This window comes from Panthera tigris, chromosome X, assembly GCF_018350195.1.
Source record: "Panthera tigris isolate Pti1 chromosome X, P.tigris_Pti1_mat1.1, whole genome shotgun sequence".
Classification (NCBI taxonomy): Eukaryota; Metazoa; Chordata; class Mammalia; order Carnivora; family Felidae; genus Panthera; species Panthera tigris.
The window spans coordinates 120,925,867-120,943,678 of record NC_056677.1 but is presented as its reverse complement, the minus strand read 5'-3'; the positions used below and the strand labels follow the sequence as shown (position 1 = coordinate 120,943,678).

General features: G+C 45.2%; 1 protein-coding gene across 13 annotated transcripts in view; it reads right to left on the bottom strand.

The window, feature by feature from the left end:
- Window positions 1-2,852: 2,852 nt before the first annotated feature.
- FMR1 (FMRP translational regulator 1) overlaps window positions 2,853-17,812 on the bottom strand; it is a 50,540-nt gene continuing 35,580 nt past the window's right edge. For 7 of the 13 annotated variants that reach the window (XM_042973837.1, XM_042973839.1, XM_042973825.1 and 4 more), the window contains one exon: window positions 16,327-17,811. In XM_042973837.1, coding sequence (XP_042829771.1) covers window positions 17,664-17,811 — 148 coding nt within the window. In that variant the 3' untranslated portion in view covers window positions 16,327-17,663. Of the gene's footprint in view, window positions 7,168-16,326; window position 17,812 lie in introns of those variants that run through there. The other 6 variants (XM_042973838.1, XM_042973828.1, XM_042973832.1 and 3 more) reach the window with 3 other exon arrangements.

The following is a 17,812-nucleotide window of genomic DNA, read 5'->3' as shown; positions in this document are numbered from 1 at the left end:
GACCTCGGTTTCAATGCTTGTGGTCAATCTCCTCTGTTTTGGAGCGCCCATCATCTGATTATACCACCTGTTTCACTTTCTGCATCTCGGGGGCCTACGAAATTTCAGAAAATTCTCTCCTCTACTTCTCTGACTTCCATTCCATCACAACTCTTGGCCATTACCCTTGGAATGGAACTGGCTACATGGCTCCTTTGCCTTCCGAAGGCCATTGAAGTATTTGTCTTCCTCAAACACTTTGCAACATTTGAAACTGTTAACTTTCCTCCTTCTCTGAGGGAAGCCATGTGTCCCTACGGTACAATAAGCTCTATGGGAGCAGGAATCTCGCTTATCTTGTCTATTGATGTATTTTTAGTGCCTAAACAGTGCGTGGCACATAGTATCCACTGAATAAATATATTTTCCTGGATAATTGCCGTGACAAAGCACAATTCTCATGTCCTTCTAATCCTTATCCCATTGGCTAAATGTAGGCATTCCCTGAGATTTAGCCCACTGCTACCTATTTGTGCTGGTTTTTTTCCTGAGTGATCTGCTTCTTCTCATTTCTTTGGTGATCACTCTGTGTCAGTGATGTTTTAACTTTTATATATCCAGCCTCACCTCTGTCCTAAGCTCCAAAGTGGAGATCAACAAAGCAAGTTCAATGTTGTTGCTTCTAGGACAACCAGATGGGGTAAGTCAGAGGCCCTGGGCTCTGGGAGCCCCACTCTAGCGTGGGAAGCAGGCATGAAAAATACAAGTATAACACAATGCGATGAATGCTCTTAAAAACCAAAGTGTGAACAGAGTGTTATAGGAACACAGAAGAGAGGGCAAGTAATTCAGCCTAAAGTTGTCAGTGAAAGCAACTGAAAAGTGACATTTAATTTAGGTTTTGAAGATTGAATAGAAAATGTTCAGGCAAACAAGATGTGAAAGATTGTTTTCGTGGAGGAGCCCAAACAGAGGCTCCGAGGAATGGACGAATACGAGAGATACAGTATGTTGTGAGTCCGGGATAAATATCCTGCCGCACCTAGAAGTATGTACAAACCTGACCTTTAGATCTTTTTCTCCCAAACCAATGCCTCCACCTGACTTCCTTTTGCCTGTGCACGTTCTCATCCTTCTTCCGATTCCTTCGATTTACAGTCTCTGGGTTATCTTGGATTCTTTATTTCTCATGTCCTGATGAGAGGCCTGTTGATTTTGCTTCAAATACTGCTCAGTCCCTTTCCTCCCTTCTATTTCTACTTAAACAGTCCTAGCTTTGACCCGCATGACTTGTTCCCTTAACCAGCAAAAGTTTCCTAAGAGTTCTCTCAACCAACACGGTCTCATGGTTCTAACCCACAACTCACTGCAGTCGAATGATTCTTCCTACTGAGATACCTGGCTACAGTATAAATGATGGCCATATGTCGGTTCCCTCCTTCAGGAAGCAGGCTCTGGAGCTCTGGAGCTCCCAGATTTCTGCCTCCTCATTTTCCTACCTGTCTGACTGCTGTTTTTCATTTACTATGCTGGATCCTTCTCTTCTGGGCCCTCCTCAGAGCCCTCTGCTAGGCCTTCTCTTTCCTTCCTCACTCTACACTGCCCACCCCCACCCCACCCCCAATGATCACATACACTCCTACAACTGACTTGCCATCATGTCCTGATTATTTACAAAACTACAGTTTAGATCTCTCCTCTGAATCCCACTTAGGCATCTCTGTCTGGCTAACATACAGCACTTAAAACTTCTCACGTCCAAAACCGAATGATTATCCGTCACGAACTTGCACCTTCTCCGCTATGTGCTGTCTCAGTCAGCAGTACTGCCTTCTATCCAGTTGCTTAAGTGGGAAATCTGGGAGTCTTCTTTGAGTCCTCCATATTTTTCAATCCCCATTCATTCGATCCAGAAAAGCTCTCTCCTCTAACTCTGAAACTATGCGTGACGGTTAGTTTTCTGTGTCAACTTGGCCACAGGCTATAGAACCCAGTTATCCCATCAAGCGCTACTCTAGGTGTCCCTGTGAACGTACTTCATAACTGTGGGTTAGCATCTACAGTCAATTGACTTTTGGTCAAGGACATTACCCTCAATAATCTGGGTGAGCCTTATTCAGTTAGTTGGAAGACACCGAGAGCGAATTTGAAGTGTCTCTGAAGAAGAAATCCTGCCTCAAGATGGCAACATCAACTCCGGCCTGAATTTTCACCCTGATGGCCTTGCCCTATGAATTTTGAACTGGCCGGCTCCCGTAATCACATGAGTCAATTCCTTAAAATAAATCTGCACCTTGTACGTATTTTTCATGGCTTTTGTTTCTCTGGGGACCCTGACAGATCCACAATGCTCTTGTTTCCACTGCTTCCCCCTCGTCACCTCTGGACTCCTGGAGAGTCTCAACTCGTCTCTCTTACCTGTAGTCTTGCCCGCGCCGATCCATTCACCACACTGTGACCACTGCGTACTTGTAGGGACAGAAAGCGGATCGTGTCACTCTCCTGCTTAGTAAACCTTTCAACAGCTGCTTATTGTCTGACAACCCAAATTCCTTTCCTTGGTTCATGGTTCCTGAGCGCTCACCTGCTCCGCACCTCGCTGGCCACCCCAGCCTCAGCTCTTGTACTTTTTTCCTTCACGTTAGGACCACACCTAACTTGCCCAGACGCCCGATGCTGTCTGCCGCCTTTGCACATGCTTTTCCGTCCTGTGCTCTTCTTCCTTTGCGCCTCGGCTTAAATATCACTTCTTCATGAGACTTTTCCTGACGGACCAGCTTATATCCCCTTCTGAAACTTTCCTATAAGATCAGGTCACAACGCCATTAATCCTATGGTGCGTGAATGTGAAACACCTCCTCCACTCACTGTTTGAGCTTTTGCAAGATAGGATGAGTGTTCTTTGTTTACACTGAGTTTCAGTTCTCCTGTTAAACACACATGCTTCTGAATCTTCTATCCATTTTTATCATCCCGGCACCAAGGTGGTGCACCAAGAATGCCTGTTCTCCCCTAACTGGAATTGGCACGGAACACCAAAGGGTCTCGAAAAGTCTGATTCTTCAAGGTTTATGAGGGTGGCTAGAGATAACAAGATGCCAAAGTCGTGGTACCTTAAAGAACAAAGGTTTATTGCCTGCTCACACTACGTGCCCGACACGGGTAACAGTGTGTCGGGGGAACAGAGCGTGGAGAATCACAGCATCCTGGCTCTTCAACGCTTCAGCCCAGAAAGGACACGTATCTTTCTGCTTTCACCTCAGCGGCCAAAGGAAGTAACAGGGCCGGCCTTCACTCAGAGGAGGCCTGTGCCCGGAGGGAAGGAGGAATCAGGAAAGGTGGTAACCCTAGAAATGCCTAACACTAGCATTAATACTAACAGCTATCCTTTATGTACGGGGTACTGTGCTAAGCACATGACATTAATCCTCCTAACAGGCCCAAGGTGAATGTTAATATTTCCGTATTTCGGGGCAACTGAGGCTCAGAGAGATTGTGTGATTTGTGCGAGGCTGCAGGTGCTATTGAAGCTGGGATCTGAACCTGTGTCAACTGACTGGCAGTCAGTGCTGGCCCTTCCGCATCACCCACACTACACCCTAGTACATAATGCCCTTGCCACAACTCTGTGCTTTTGCACCGATGAGGCCCTTGGCCTGACAAAAGTGGGAAAAGTGCATCCTTGCCAAACTCTTTGTTCGCCCCTGGTGATCCGTTTCAAACCACAAGCCCCCCTGTGAAACTTCTCCTGACTTCCTCCTGCAGAATTCGTTGCCCAGCCTCAGTTACCCTCCGCTCAAATCCCTAGCAGAGCACGCACTGCATGCATTTGTTTTTATCTGTTAACCTTCTTATTTCTTCCACTAGACCGTGGCTCCTTGAACTAGGGAGCCAGGCCCCATTTCTCTCTGTAGTTACAGGACAGAGACAAAATAGCTTAAATGCAGCCAGCATTGATTACGCATACGTGCCAGACACAGGTCTGAGTGCTTTACATGTGCTCCTTCCACTCTCACGCCATCTCTAGGAATGTTCAGTAACTTGTCCAAAGCCTCATGGGTAGTAAACAACGGTGCTGGAATTAGAACTCCCGCAGTCTGACCTCAGAGTCCAAGCGTGCTTAGCCGCTGTGCTGCTGCTTGAAACTTCTTTCAGTTCATACCTTACCCCTTTGCTTCTAAATACTTCCTGTATTTCCTAAAAACAAGAACACTCTCTTATACAATCACAGTACAATGATAAGAAATGGGAAAGTAGCCTTGTCCTATTACGTAATCTGCAGACCCTATTCATAGCCCAGTTTCCCAATAATGTCCTTTGTAACAGAAGATGACGGTATTTTCTGGTTCAAGATCCAGTGCCGGACCACAGGTTGCACTTAACTGTCATGTCTTTTTAGTATGCTTTGATTGGAAACAGTGCCTCAGTATTTCTTTGTCCTTTATGACCTCAATAATGGTGACAAGTACGAGCCTTTTATTTTGTAACGTGTCCATCAGTTTGAGCTTGTCTGATGTTTCCACATTATTAGACGAAGCTTAGTAATTTTGTAAATAGGAACACCATCGAGTGAATTGTGCCCTTCTCAGTGCATCATATGAGGAGGCACGATATCCATTTGTTCCTGTAATTATCTATTATTTTATGCTAATTTTTCTTTTCCCAGTGTCATTTTCTTCTGCATCTCCCGCATCAAATACACGGCTTGACTCATGGCGTATGTTTAAACAACGTTAGTTGAATGAATAAATCCTCATTCCTCTAAAAGAAAACTATTAAGCCCAAACTGTGTGAATCATAACCCTAGTTTCCTCCCTTTCTCTTTCCCCACACATGATAAACACCAAGTCTCACTGATCCTATCTCCTAACTATGCTAGGGATCCTACCCTCTCCATTCTCACTGTCACTGCATTGGCTCATTATTCCAACAGCCTGGCCTCCCTGCCCCTAGTCTTGTTTCCTTTAATCCATCTTTGAAAGGTGAGTGAAAGAAAGCACGAGTCATGTACAACGGGCACAAGAATAGGTTTGATTGGGATAACTTACGAGCCTAAGTGTTAGCAAGATGAGCACGCGATCTCATGTTCCGTCATTATCCCACAGTGAAACCTGCCTTCCCATTGGGCCCAGAAACCAATTGGATTTGTCAATGGGGTTTCTGGAGTTGGTGGCAGTGGCAAAGAAGACGTTGTAAAATGAAGAGGGTCCTAAATAATAATACAAAGTTCAGCATGAGAACTGGAGGCCTTAGATGGGAGGCGGTGGTTTAGAGCCCTGTGGCTAGCTCCTATAGTTAATGTTGGACAGCTTCACTTGCAGTGAGGTATTCAGCCAGAGACAGCAGGAGCTGGCGGCCACAGTGCACACTGCCTAGTCAGTAAATAACACAAAGTTATGCAGGTATCCAACAGAAGCAGAGGTAGGGAATCAAGAATATCTTTAGGAGCGAAACCCCAGCTAACTCATTGGTAATCTCCTCAGGTGAGCCTTAGAAACACCTCTTGGTGGGAGGACAACCCATGTAAGGTGGTGATAAACTGTGCCCCCCAAAGCCCCCAGGTAGATCCTGCTAATGGCACCAGAAGCTGGGCATATATAGCCTGTGCCCAGTGGATCTTTGATTACTGAAGGGTTGCATGGCTATTGTCAGGAAGCAGGTAACCCTGGATCCAAACAGGAGGCTGTCTTACTACACAGAAAAAGTAGTCCCGACAGTGGGCGAGAAGAACACAAACGCTGCTTTGAGTTGGGTCCAAGGTGAATCTCTGCACCCATTTAGCACGGACATCACAGGCCATGGACACATGTGTATAGAAAGCTGAGGCAAAGAGTGGCTGAGTCCCCTTGCCCGGTAGAAGTAATAGCAGAGGCCTTGCTTGATAGTGAGGGGCTGGTAAGATCCCTCATAGCCAAATCAAATTGAGGGTGACATATCTAGGGTTGTGATAGTTGGCGCTGTGATCACTGCCCCAGACAGGTGTAGTCTGTCCATATCTGGACTAGGAAAAGAGAAGTCCTTTGCCCCTCGATCTTCTACTTGCTTCCCAGGGTTGGACCTGTCCACGCCCAACCAGTTGGGGTCCATGAACTCCCCTCAGGAAAGAACCAGGCCTTATTTTACATCCTGGAGTGAAAAGCTCCAGACAGACCCAGGGCTAACGATTCCCTTACCAAAGGCGATCTCTTGAAATCAAGGAAGATGGCTACAGTGCAAAGGGGACTTATTGCATGAGGATAAGAACCACAGGAGTGTCCTGAGCTTGAAGAGGTATGTGACAAACCCAGTGTCAAAGCTGTCTCCCCAGTGGGAAAGGATACCGGATCCCATTTCAAATTTGTATTCATCGACATTTCCAGGATCTCTTCAGTAAAAACTTTCCAGCTACTCACTACGGTCAATGCAGGTCTGAAACAAGGGGGGCGGTTATTATTATGTAGTGTGGTGCCACCACAAGTATGCCACTTCAATCTGTTGTGGCGAGCTTAATTGCCTGACAGCCCCAGTTGCTACCCTTCTGGAGCCACTGCTGTTTGTGCCAAGGTCATGTTTCCTGTAGACAATTTCCAGCCAATAATTGAGCACAGTGGAGGTACTAATGCAGATCCATTCCTACGAGTGGAAGAATCCCCGGAACAGGTGACTCTGGCTCAAGAACTTCCCATCAGCCTGGTTGAAGCTTGTTTGGAACTGTATTACAGTCTAAGATCCTTCCTACCCAACCCTCCTTCCTTCCTCTTCTATCTTAAATGTCAGATCTGCATCATGGTCTGAAGTCTCTCTTGACCTTCTCTGGCATGTGGCAAAGGTAGTCTGTCACAGCCTTAAATCCATGAGGGCTATCTGACTGGAGGATGTGAAATGCAACCTTATACCTAGAGAGCATGTTCAAACGATGTAAGGGCAGGAGGCCTATGGGATGTATCTTCCAGCATGAATCAGTCCTGTCTTCTGCAGTACGACCGAGTTCACCCTGAATTAAATGCTTACGAAGCTGCCAGGGTGTGCAGGCTCTGGGAGTGTCAGTAGCTTCTTTGTAAGGCAAGTGAAAGCCCTTCATGGTGGTTTTGTTACTGTGGTGGGTCTGGACATAGATCTGGTAGGTCATCACGGATTTGACTGATGTCTCACGGGCTCAGTTGACGTACTTCATGCAGATGCTTTGCTTTTCTCGGGATGTGGCCCTTCCTAGGAGACAAATACATATGTGACTTATTGAGCTTGTGGGTGATTTGTATTTTTCATCGGGTATGACTTTACCAGTCTCATCCTGGGTCGCCTAATGGCCTGACTCGAGTGAGGCCATGAGCCACAGCCTGTAAGTCTATGAAAAGGTATATTCCATTCATTGAGGAGAATTCATTGAAAGCAGTGCTTTCCAGTTCCACCCATTGCGCAGAACAACTAATGCCACGGGTGGTCCACACTTACCGTCACTATAACCGATGGCTTAGTATTTTCCTGAACTTGTTCAGCCGTCAGCAAAACACGTCTCCTTGGATGGTACCAAGTCTCAAAATGGAGGTCTCTATGAAGCCAGTAACTCGGGCAAAGCAGATAATGGGGGCATCTCAGTACCTATCGAGTGGGTGGCCACCTTTTCTTGAGTTGGTTTAACCCCCAATCAGATGTATCATTTCCATTTCACATTTTTTCAGCTTGTTGTACTTTAGCGATCATTGAGCTACTGTCTTTCAGTTCCAAACTATCCTTCCGTTCTCTGCTCTGCTCTGCTCCATGAGCCTGGGGCTGGGGTCGGGGCCGGGGCCCTGCACACCACATTTCTCTGTTGCCGGTACTGCCTATTAGGTTCGGCCGATAAGAGGCTCTAGAGGGAGACTGGAAGCCCACGGTTCATGGGTCTTCCCTCTGGCAGGAACGGCTTGCTCCACTAGCAGCAGCTGAATTCCATTTCCAGATTTCCCTCCTCTCTCAGAACCGGTATCATCACGTCTCCTCAGAGACACCAGCGTCAACCAGTTGGCTGGCACTCCCTCCTCAGTGCTCTAGGTCCCAGCCCCATGGGGGTCTTCCGGTGAGTTACCAAGGTACCAGAACCAACCAACAGCACCCATTCCTAGAGGTCTGGGTTTCAATTCTGTGGGCCTTTCCTTTGAGCCTCATCACCTTCCCCCAGGCCTACAGACCCCACCTCTGTGTCACCTTAATGGTACTGTTTTGAATTTTCAGTCCTTTAATGTCTGCTTAACCATGCTCTGTATTAAATTTTCTGTTAAAAGCACCGCTGTGATTTCTATTTTTCCCACTGGACCTTCGCTGATGCCCCTAATCTGATGGAATTTGGTGTAGTGACAGCCCATCACAGGATGGGAATGTTGGAGCTTAGAATCACACTTTTTTTCTTCAGTGAGACAATTTGTCTCCACCAGACCCAATAACTGTCATTCAAAAGGCACGGACCATTCAGTAGTGGAGAGATGACCCGTCTATATATATTGGCAGAGTCTTACTGCCAGGGGCATCAGATGTGAGACAGGCCACAGATACTTAAAACTCTATGGAATCAGAATGAGTTGGGGGTGGGGTAGGGGCAGGTACTGTTTTAGTGCTGCCTGTATTGCTTCTGTGGCTTTACTGCAAGGGGTCTCCAATGTAATTTGGCTCCCAGTCTGATGGCTTAGTACAGGTTCTGAAATACCATTCCTGGGTGCAGGATGTGCTGTTTCTAATACCCAAAGGGGCCAAACAGGTGATAAGGGCTCCTTTTGCGTTGCTAGTGTTTGCAAGGCCAACAGTTGTTCCTTATTAGGCTGTGGAATAGCTCTTTGGAAAGCCGCTCAAGCCCCCAAGCTGCTCACTCAAGTGGCCTGGTCCTGGTCTCCGTTCTCACTTAAGGCCTTGCCACCTGTGAACAGCTGTGCTTAGAGAGCATGCATAGAGAGCTGTGAGGGCCACCGCAAAAAACTCATCAATATAATGGAACGGACCTGCCCAACTCATTACTGATATATTGCAATTTTTAAGTATTACTGGGGAAGTTCAAAATACCTGAGGCAGGACAGTAAAGGTAAACTTCATGCTCTGCCAGGTAAAAGCAAAATAACTTCCCTTCTTCCTAGAGAGATCTGGAGAAGAGGATATTCGCAATGTCTAAGGCATCCCGCCCAAAAATAATGAGCCACATATGTAATTTAACGTTTTCTAGTAGTCCTATTTTAATTTTTATTTATTTATTTTGGAAATGTTTATATATTTATTTTGAGAGAGAGAGAGACAGCATGTGCACACAAGTGGGGGAGGGGCAGAGAGAGAAGGAGACGGAGAATCCCAAGCAGGCTTTGCACTGCCAGGGGAGAGTCTGATGTGGGGCTCCAATCCATGAACTGTGAGATCGTGACCTGAACTGAAATCAAGAGTTGGACACCCAACCGAGCCACCCAGGCGCCCCTCTAGTAGTCCTATTTTTAAAAATAAAAAGAAGGGTGCCTGGGTGGCTCAGTTGGCTAAGCATCGGACTCTTGATTTCAGCTCAGGTCATAATCTCACAGTTGGTGAGTTGGGAGCCCAGAGTCAGGCTCTGTGCTGCCAGTGCGGAGCCTGCTTGGGATTGTCTCTCCTCTCTCTGCCCCAACGCCATTTGCTCTCTCTCTCAAAATAAACAAATAAACTCAAAAAATAAAATAAAATAAAAATAAAAAGAGACAGGTATAACTAATGTTAGGGAGATAGTTTAGTTAGCCCAATAGATCCAAAATATTAACAATTCCGTATTTAAATATAAAAAATTAGTAACATAATTTTCAGACTAAGTCTTCAAAATCCATTGTATATTTTACACTGAACAGAACCTCTCAATTCAGACCAGCAATGTTTCAAGCACTCAACGAAGCTGCCACATGTGGCTAGTGGCCAAAGACCTGGACAGTGCAGCTCTAAGGCCACACACCGATTGCCAGCAACGGCCACACTCAGTTCAGCCACCCGTTGGCATATCAGATGCTTTGAGTGCCACGGTGGCCGCTATTAAGACCACAACGATCTGCGATCAGCGGCCACCGACACTGGATTTCCTCACTGGCTAGAGAGGGCTGGGAATTGGAAGACGGTGTGGCCTCCCGCTCCCTCCTGGCAACGGAGAAGCCTTGTGTTTTCTTTCTCACCTAGTGATATGTGATACCCTTTCAACTGCACGATCCTGGCAGGCTTTGGGATACGAGAGGCCCTGCCTTCACGCGGAAAGATGGCAGTACTCACACCCACTCCGCCGGTCGGCGCACCAGCATACCCATACCTATTATGCAGGGTGACAAAGGGACCCGTGGCATCTGCAGGGATTGTGCCGAGTCTCTTGGCTGTAAGTGCGACCAATCTTAAATCCTGCCGGGGAAATTCATTTACCGTGCCCTTATCCGGTCCCAAAACAATTATCCTCGGCCTCCAGTGTCTGGTAGGTCCCTGTCTGCTGAATCCTCCCCATACCTCTGCTCCGCGCTACCTGGACCAGGACAGAAATCCAACAATCCCCTTGAAGACAGGGCAGAGGACCGGGCCCGGGGCCAAGTTTGCTTTTGAATGAACTCAAATCTGATTTGAAGGGTCCTCGGGCAGTTGGACTAGGAAATCAGTTTCTGGGGTGGCACAGAGGCCTGTGGGAGACGGGGAGTCTTTGAGGGTCTCTTTCAGCAGCATGAAGATGGGACTCACCACTTAGCGTCGTCCTCTGGAGGCTTCTCCAAGGACACGCGTGAGAGGCTTTGCAGATTTGCTAGCCAGCCAGTGGGGAAAACGAATGGCCTGCGTCTCCAAAAGGAATCCCCCCACCTAGGACCTCCTTGCATCAGCTCTCTACTCCATAGGGTCCTCTTTAATGCCCCATCTCAGATCAGTTACTGTTTGCTGCACGCCTCCCCAGGTTCTCTCTGTAACCTCCTCAGAGTGATGTGGGTTACTTATCAGCCCACTAGCCTCTGCTTTTCCCATCTATGTCCTTATCTAGCGACCCCTTTGATCCAGACCCAGAGCCATCACAAGCGGCCTGAGGGAGCCTCCGAAAAGAGTGCTCTTCTCCTGCCTTTCCACTTTTGCTGAGACCTGGGGCCCCTCCAGGGCCCCTTATCTCATCTCCCCCGCTTTGGATGGGGCCTACTTCAGACCCCAGAGGACTATCCCTGGCAGGAGTAAAATTAGGGAGGTCTTCCTGGGGTAAGACGCCACCAGCTTTTCCAGCACTCCCTGGATTAAAGTCATTTGGTCACCAGTTACCACGGGTGCCCAGGGTTTTCATATAACCATGCTAGGATAGCAAAGCGCCTCAAAGCCCTGTGACCTCAGCAGGCGTCTCACTTTGCATTTAGCGCCTCAGGAATGTCTCCTCTTTGTGGCTGTGTGAAACTGATTTCTATGAGCATCCGATTCAAGCACAGGGCAGGCACGCTTGCTCTCTCCCCATCGGTCAGACCAGCCAATTCACTCGGCAAAAGGGAATCCTGCGGTAAACCCCAAATGCCGGCCACTCAGTGTCACTTACCGCATGGGTGCAGCTTCTTCACCATGTAAGCGGCACAAGCCTCAAGGGATGACTGTTGGCGCAAGTCCATTTGCCTGTCAGTGTACCTCAGGCCCACCCCCCACAAGCCCCTGGGTGGTACACTGCACAGTGACAGGTGTCACGTCTAGGAGGTCAGATTGCATCTACTATTCTTTTTGTTAAAATAGTATAAGGGAGAGAGAGAAACGAGAATGCACAGGGGAGGGGCAGAGAGAGAACCCGAAGCAGGTTCTGCACTGTCAGCACGGAGCGGGACATGGGGCTGGAACCCACGATCCGCGAGATCACGACCTGAGTGGAAACCAGAGTCAGATGCCTCACCAACTATTCTAATGGCATATGGAGCCAAGGGCTCTTTCCCCCCGATTTCTTTCTTCTTCCGGCTCACGGGGCTGGCGGCCTTGGGAATGCAGAGGGACCAAATGGTTTCAACCCGCCTTGCACGGACGACATTCCAGGGCCCGTGAGGCACACGGAACGGCCTAAGTGAGCACGGCAATGCCACGTTCACCAGTGCTTTCTGCTCAGCCAGGCTTCCCACTGCTAGCCCTGGGAAGGTTGTCTCTACCCGGGTACGGCTGAGATGATCCCTTTTGCAGTTTCCAAAAAGCCAGAGCTGGAATAAGCGGTGTTTGCCTCATGCCGGGCACCATCTGTGAAACAGCGGGTGAAGGCACACGGCACAACACCACGCAGAAGGAAGAAGTTTTACGAAGGGAAAATTACCAGCCAGAAGAGGCACACGGATGCCCATTTTCTGATGCAGTGACATGTAAAGGTCACGGCGTTGCTGGCTGCACCTTGGGGCTGTACTCCGGGGGAAGGTTATTTCTTCTCTGGGAGTCTACCCTTTCACAGGGCGAGCCTGATAACGACGGCTTTGTCCGCAGAGGATCAAATCGGGGCTTAAAACTGCCAGCTGTCAGGGGAGGTGTCTGGGAACACACACCGCTAGCGCCCGTGACCTTGTGGGAAGCTGGATTTGGGCTGTGGGGCAGAGGAGCCTCCTGGAAGTTATTTGGGCCCAGTCCCTCCCGCTAGCTGGTTACAAGGTAACTTGGCAGGGGCTCCCGGAGTCATGGGGCAATCCTGTCTGTCCCACACTTCAAGTGGAAATCTGAACATTTAAGACTCTTCCAAGGCTCCCTAGAGTCCAACCTCTAACGTGGCATCACAAGCGTCCCTGACAATACCTCGTCTCACCTCTCTCTCCCTCAAATTCTGTGTCCTAGCCACACAGAACTCTTGGAAGCTTTCCGAACACAGACTTTCTCATGCCTACATTAATGCCCACAGCACCCTTATATCTGGCTAACTCCTCCTCCGATCTGTTTGAAGGAAGATTTCACTTCAAAATGCTCCACATCACTCATCATCGGGGAAATACAAATCAAAACCGCAATGAGAAAACACCTCACCCCCGTCAGAATGGCTAACGTGAACAACTCAGGCAACGACAGGTGTGGCGAGGATGCGGAGAAAGAGGATCTCGTTCGCCTTGTTGGTGGGAATGCAAGCTGCTGCAGCCACTCTGGAAAACAGGATGGAGGTTCCTCAGAAAATAAAAATAGAACTACCCTATGACCCAGCAATTACACTACTAGGTATTTATCCAAGGGATACAGGTGTGCCGTTTCGAAGGGACACATGTACCCCCATGTTTATGCAGCACTATCAACAAGAGCCAAAGGATGGAAAGAGCCCAAATGTCCATGGATGGATGAATGGATAAAGAAGATGTAGTATATACACTGGAGGGGTTGTGGGAGGGGGGATGGGCTAAATGGGTCAGGGGCATTAAGGAATCTGCTCCTGAAATCATTGTTGCACTAGATGCTAACTTGGATGTAAATTAAAAAAAATAAAAATAAAAATATTTCACTTCACCCGAGAAGCTCTTTACTAAGGCTCCACACCACCCCAATTTGGGCAGGTCCCCCTATGTGCTCCCACCTCGGGCTGTGCATTTTAGCACTTAATGTACCATATGCTGAAACTGCCCATTCATTCAAGCTCTCCCACTTGACAGTGAGCTTCTTGAAGGTCCGAGAAATTATTCCTGTATCCCCAAGAAGCCTGTGAAATGCCTGCTATATAGTAATTACTCAGGAACTATTTAATGAGAACCAGATGAAATCTGGTGGGTGGTTCATTACCACTGACTCTCTGTAGCTTTCTCCATATAAAACACGAATCCTTATTAATGCATGTACAACTTTGCTGCTGGGATACCTTAGCAACCATTTATTTAGCCCACGGAAAAACTGAAACATGAAGATGAAATGGCTTACTCAGTTATCACAGAGTTAGTCTATGCCCTGATTAAGTGTGGAATCTATCCAGCAATTCCCTTTTCCACAGAATAACTGCCTATGTCCATTTCTATCATGTACACGTACTCTGTTCTTTGATGCAGTATCTTACAGGTTTTGATTTCCAGGGAAATCTGACAAAGATGCCCTGAGTATTTACCAAAGTGACTTTATACCTGAAGAAGTAACACTGGAATTTTTTTCCTCTCTGCATAAGCCATCCAAGTTCCAAACTACACTGAATGATCATCACACGCCCCAATTCCCAGGATTCTGTGTAATCATATTCTGTTGACGCTCAGTCTTCCTCCCAATTTTCAACCTATCCCTGCAATCCAGTGTATGGTATACACAAATTGGTGGGAAAACCTTCAAGCGCTAAATTTTGAAGCTTACGCTTTAATCATTTAGCAGGTGCAACTTGCAAAGTTTTAATGCCTCTCCCATGAACAAAATTCCTTAGCATAAAAAAAAAGGATTTCCCCATTTCTTCATGGCAAGTTCTCAGAAAGAAATGGCAGAGAAAATTTCTAAATAGCCCCAAATAAAATTTTTAAACAGTCCAAAACAAACATACAGTGGAAAAGATGTTCAAGATTTAAATACTGGTACCTGTTAAGCCTTCTGAGCAATTAAGACTAGCATCTGCTAATGGCGATTTCAAAATAACTGGTTACCGGAGGCATGAGGGACAAATGGACTCAACAGGGATCAAGTCAATATACTGACTCTAAAGGGCACTGTACTGCTACCCACCAGGAGCTCTAAGATCATGACCAGATGGGAGAAATGCCTGAGTGAGCCAAGTTGAGTCTCAAGGCTGATGCCGTAAACAGGCTATTCATAAGGTAGCACTGAAAACCATGGTGAAACCAGAAAATCCCAACGAAATCACTCATGGATTGTTTATGCCTACACCACATCTAATGTACTGTGTTCAGCTCTTCTGGCCCTGGAAGAGCCCAGAACTGGGCAGCACAGGTAGCAGAGAACCAGAGAGGCAGAAAACCAAGATTTTTCAGAGGGGAGCGGGGGGTGAGGGGGAGAGGCAGGACATCACTGTAGGCACTGTCCTGCATTATTAAATCATTTTTGGATTTGACTCTATCACCTCTCCATTTCTACCCTATTTTCTAGGCTGTGCCAGTTTTTTGAAGTGACCATAATAGGCAATTCAGGCACATTCTACCTACAAACCTGTCATTTATTATGGAGATACTGACATCCAAAGTTTTGCTTTCTTTCTTAAACGACATAGACACATTTAGTATTTCCCAAGTGGAAGGATATATTTATGCGTGCACAGACAGGAGTATGTGTTTAATATGGTTTGGTGGTACCCTATGTAATTAATGTGTTGAAATCTTTAACTGGGAATATGGAGAACCATTTTCCAATAGCCATGCTTCTGCCTTTTAAGGGCACATAAAACATTATTTGCAAGGCATATATGCTTTGCATGATAAATAACTCCCCCCGCCCCGACAGTGCTAAGTTTTGTTATATTTAGAAATTTAAGACCAGGAGCAAACATCTGTCAGACTAATTTTTTGCTTTTTCATAAGTGCAACTTTTTAATAAAAATTTACATCTAGATAAACAATCTTCAGATTTTTGAAACTTTAATAAGATTTTAAAAACATCAGGACTTAGAACTGAAAAACATACACGTTTAGCACACAAATATTGTAATACGAATCAACTCCAACTCCATTTGAAAACATGTGAATCAAATTACAGTTATAGAAGTTAGTTAATTCACATTTAAGCAAGTTAGCGCCTTGCTGAATTCAGCCTTTGTAAAAAAAGAGACTTAGTGCATATTGTAATGGCACAATGTGCTTTTGTACCATTTTGATTTTTTTTCCACCTTATTGAACAAGATCAAGTTCTTGAATGTTGGTAGAGAACAGCTAACTTCCTATGACATGTGAAACTTCCAGTGGTAACAGTTACATTTTGTAACAACACTTTCTATAGATTTCTTTTCCTATCTTAAAATTTTAAAAGCAATCATTTGTAAGGATTGCATCAACATCAATTTAGCAGAGGAAGATCAAACTTTATTGAAACTGCTTGCATACAAAATATATTGCACTATAACCAAACAAATGTCAACATAAAATCCAATCTGTTGTCGCTAATATGTACAGAGAATATTGCCCAAGAGCAGTTACATTACAAGGTCATTCTACCTTGGTTAATTATCTACAGTATTTTAAACCAAACAGCTTACAGATGATGTGTGCAAGGTACCAATTTCTGTTTTCAAATACTATACATTCCCAGAATAAATAACTAAAAATCAACATTAATGTTTGGCAATACTTTTAAAAGACTTTTTAATATTCTTGAACTCATGTGCAGTTTGTTGCCATTTTATATGCTTATTTGTATGCAAGGAAAAGTAACTGTAAAATGAAAATTCAAAGAAACAAACTCACAAAAGACATCAGAGGCAGAACTTCGGTTTGCACGGCTCTGTACAGATTCAGTGGTACCCCTACTTGGAGTTATTTTTTAAGAAAAATATAACATCTTAAGAGTGAAGGTCCTTCACGTATTTTTCCTCAGTAAATTTCATTCATAAAAATGACTCAAAAACAACCAAAACCCAACACATCAAAAAACAAAAGAAAAAAAAAAAACTAAAGAAAAGTATTTGTTAACCAATTCTAGTCTGCTTTCCAAATCCTCTTATACATTAGACCTAATATCTCAAAGTTTACAAACATTTAACCTGCTTCCAATGTTTCTTAGACAAAGTACCTGTACTTCACAGGATTATTATGCACACACGAAAATGACCTTCCTGTTCTCCCCCAAATAAGCTTGAAATTAAAATATGAAAAACTTCACAAAACTTGGGGAGGACAAAATAAAAAGGCTAAGGTAAAATTGGTCATCAGGCCAAAGAGCAGGCATATCCTACTACCTTTCGACCAGGAAGATTTGTTCCTAGCTGAAAACATTTTAGCCTCTCAAATGAAAAGATAGTTATTTCTTCTCCTGTCTATACAGAAAAATTACACATCCCTCTCAATAACACTATTTGTCAAACTTCAGTGCAACAAAACAAAAACAGAAACAAGTTCTATTCTTTATACTGCCTAACCTGATGTTTCTGTAAGGAAAAAAATATGGAAAGCATGCATTCTTCTATAAAGTACTAATGTTTGACAGGGTTTGCTACATCTTTAACATTTAGTGTTTCCAACTTATCTTCCCTGAACTCTGCATCCAAATATAATATTCCTACCTGCCAAGATATAAAAAAGGCACAGATCATACAACTTTTTTTTTTTTTTTTTTTTTTTTTTTGCTAATGAAAATGACAAACGTCACATCACACACATCTCAGGGTCCACTAAAATACTGGAAAAGTGGACCAAACATAAACTGACACAGGACATGAAATGACATAGTATTTCATGGACTTCTATAGGAGATTGAAAACGGAAGTGATTACCAAAAAAGCTATTTATTCTGAAAAACTGAAATGTACTGGCGAGTTCTCACCCAATGCAGGAAAATGGTCCAAATTAACAAAAAAAAAATCACTGCTCAGTACTTTAAAAAATAAACCAAACTAAAATCCTGCCCTGAAGTGCTGAAGTATACTTAAAAGCAACATTTCAAAATTTCAAGGTATCTTTTTGTGCAAATCTGGAAATTGTTGCTTATGGCCAATACCAAAAAAAAAAATAATAAGATTCTTAACAGAATTTGTGTTCATTTCATGCCCTGTGCCATCTTGCCTACTATTTGTCTTTGGCCTAACAAAGTTTTCTAATATGGAATAAGAGTTATGGAAATGGTATAGGAAATGTAACTTCAGAATGATGCAGTTTAGGGTACTCCATTCACAAGCGGTTGCTGACCATCCACGTTGTCTGGCTTTTCCTTCTTCTGGTTACGGTCTTTACCCGTGCGCAGCCGATTACCTTCACTGGAGGTATTCTGTAATGTTTTAGTGTGGACACTCCTTTCATTATTGCAGTCAACTCTGATC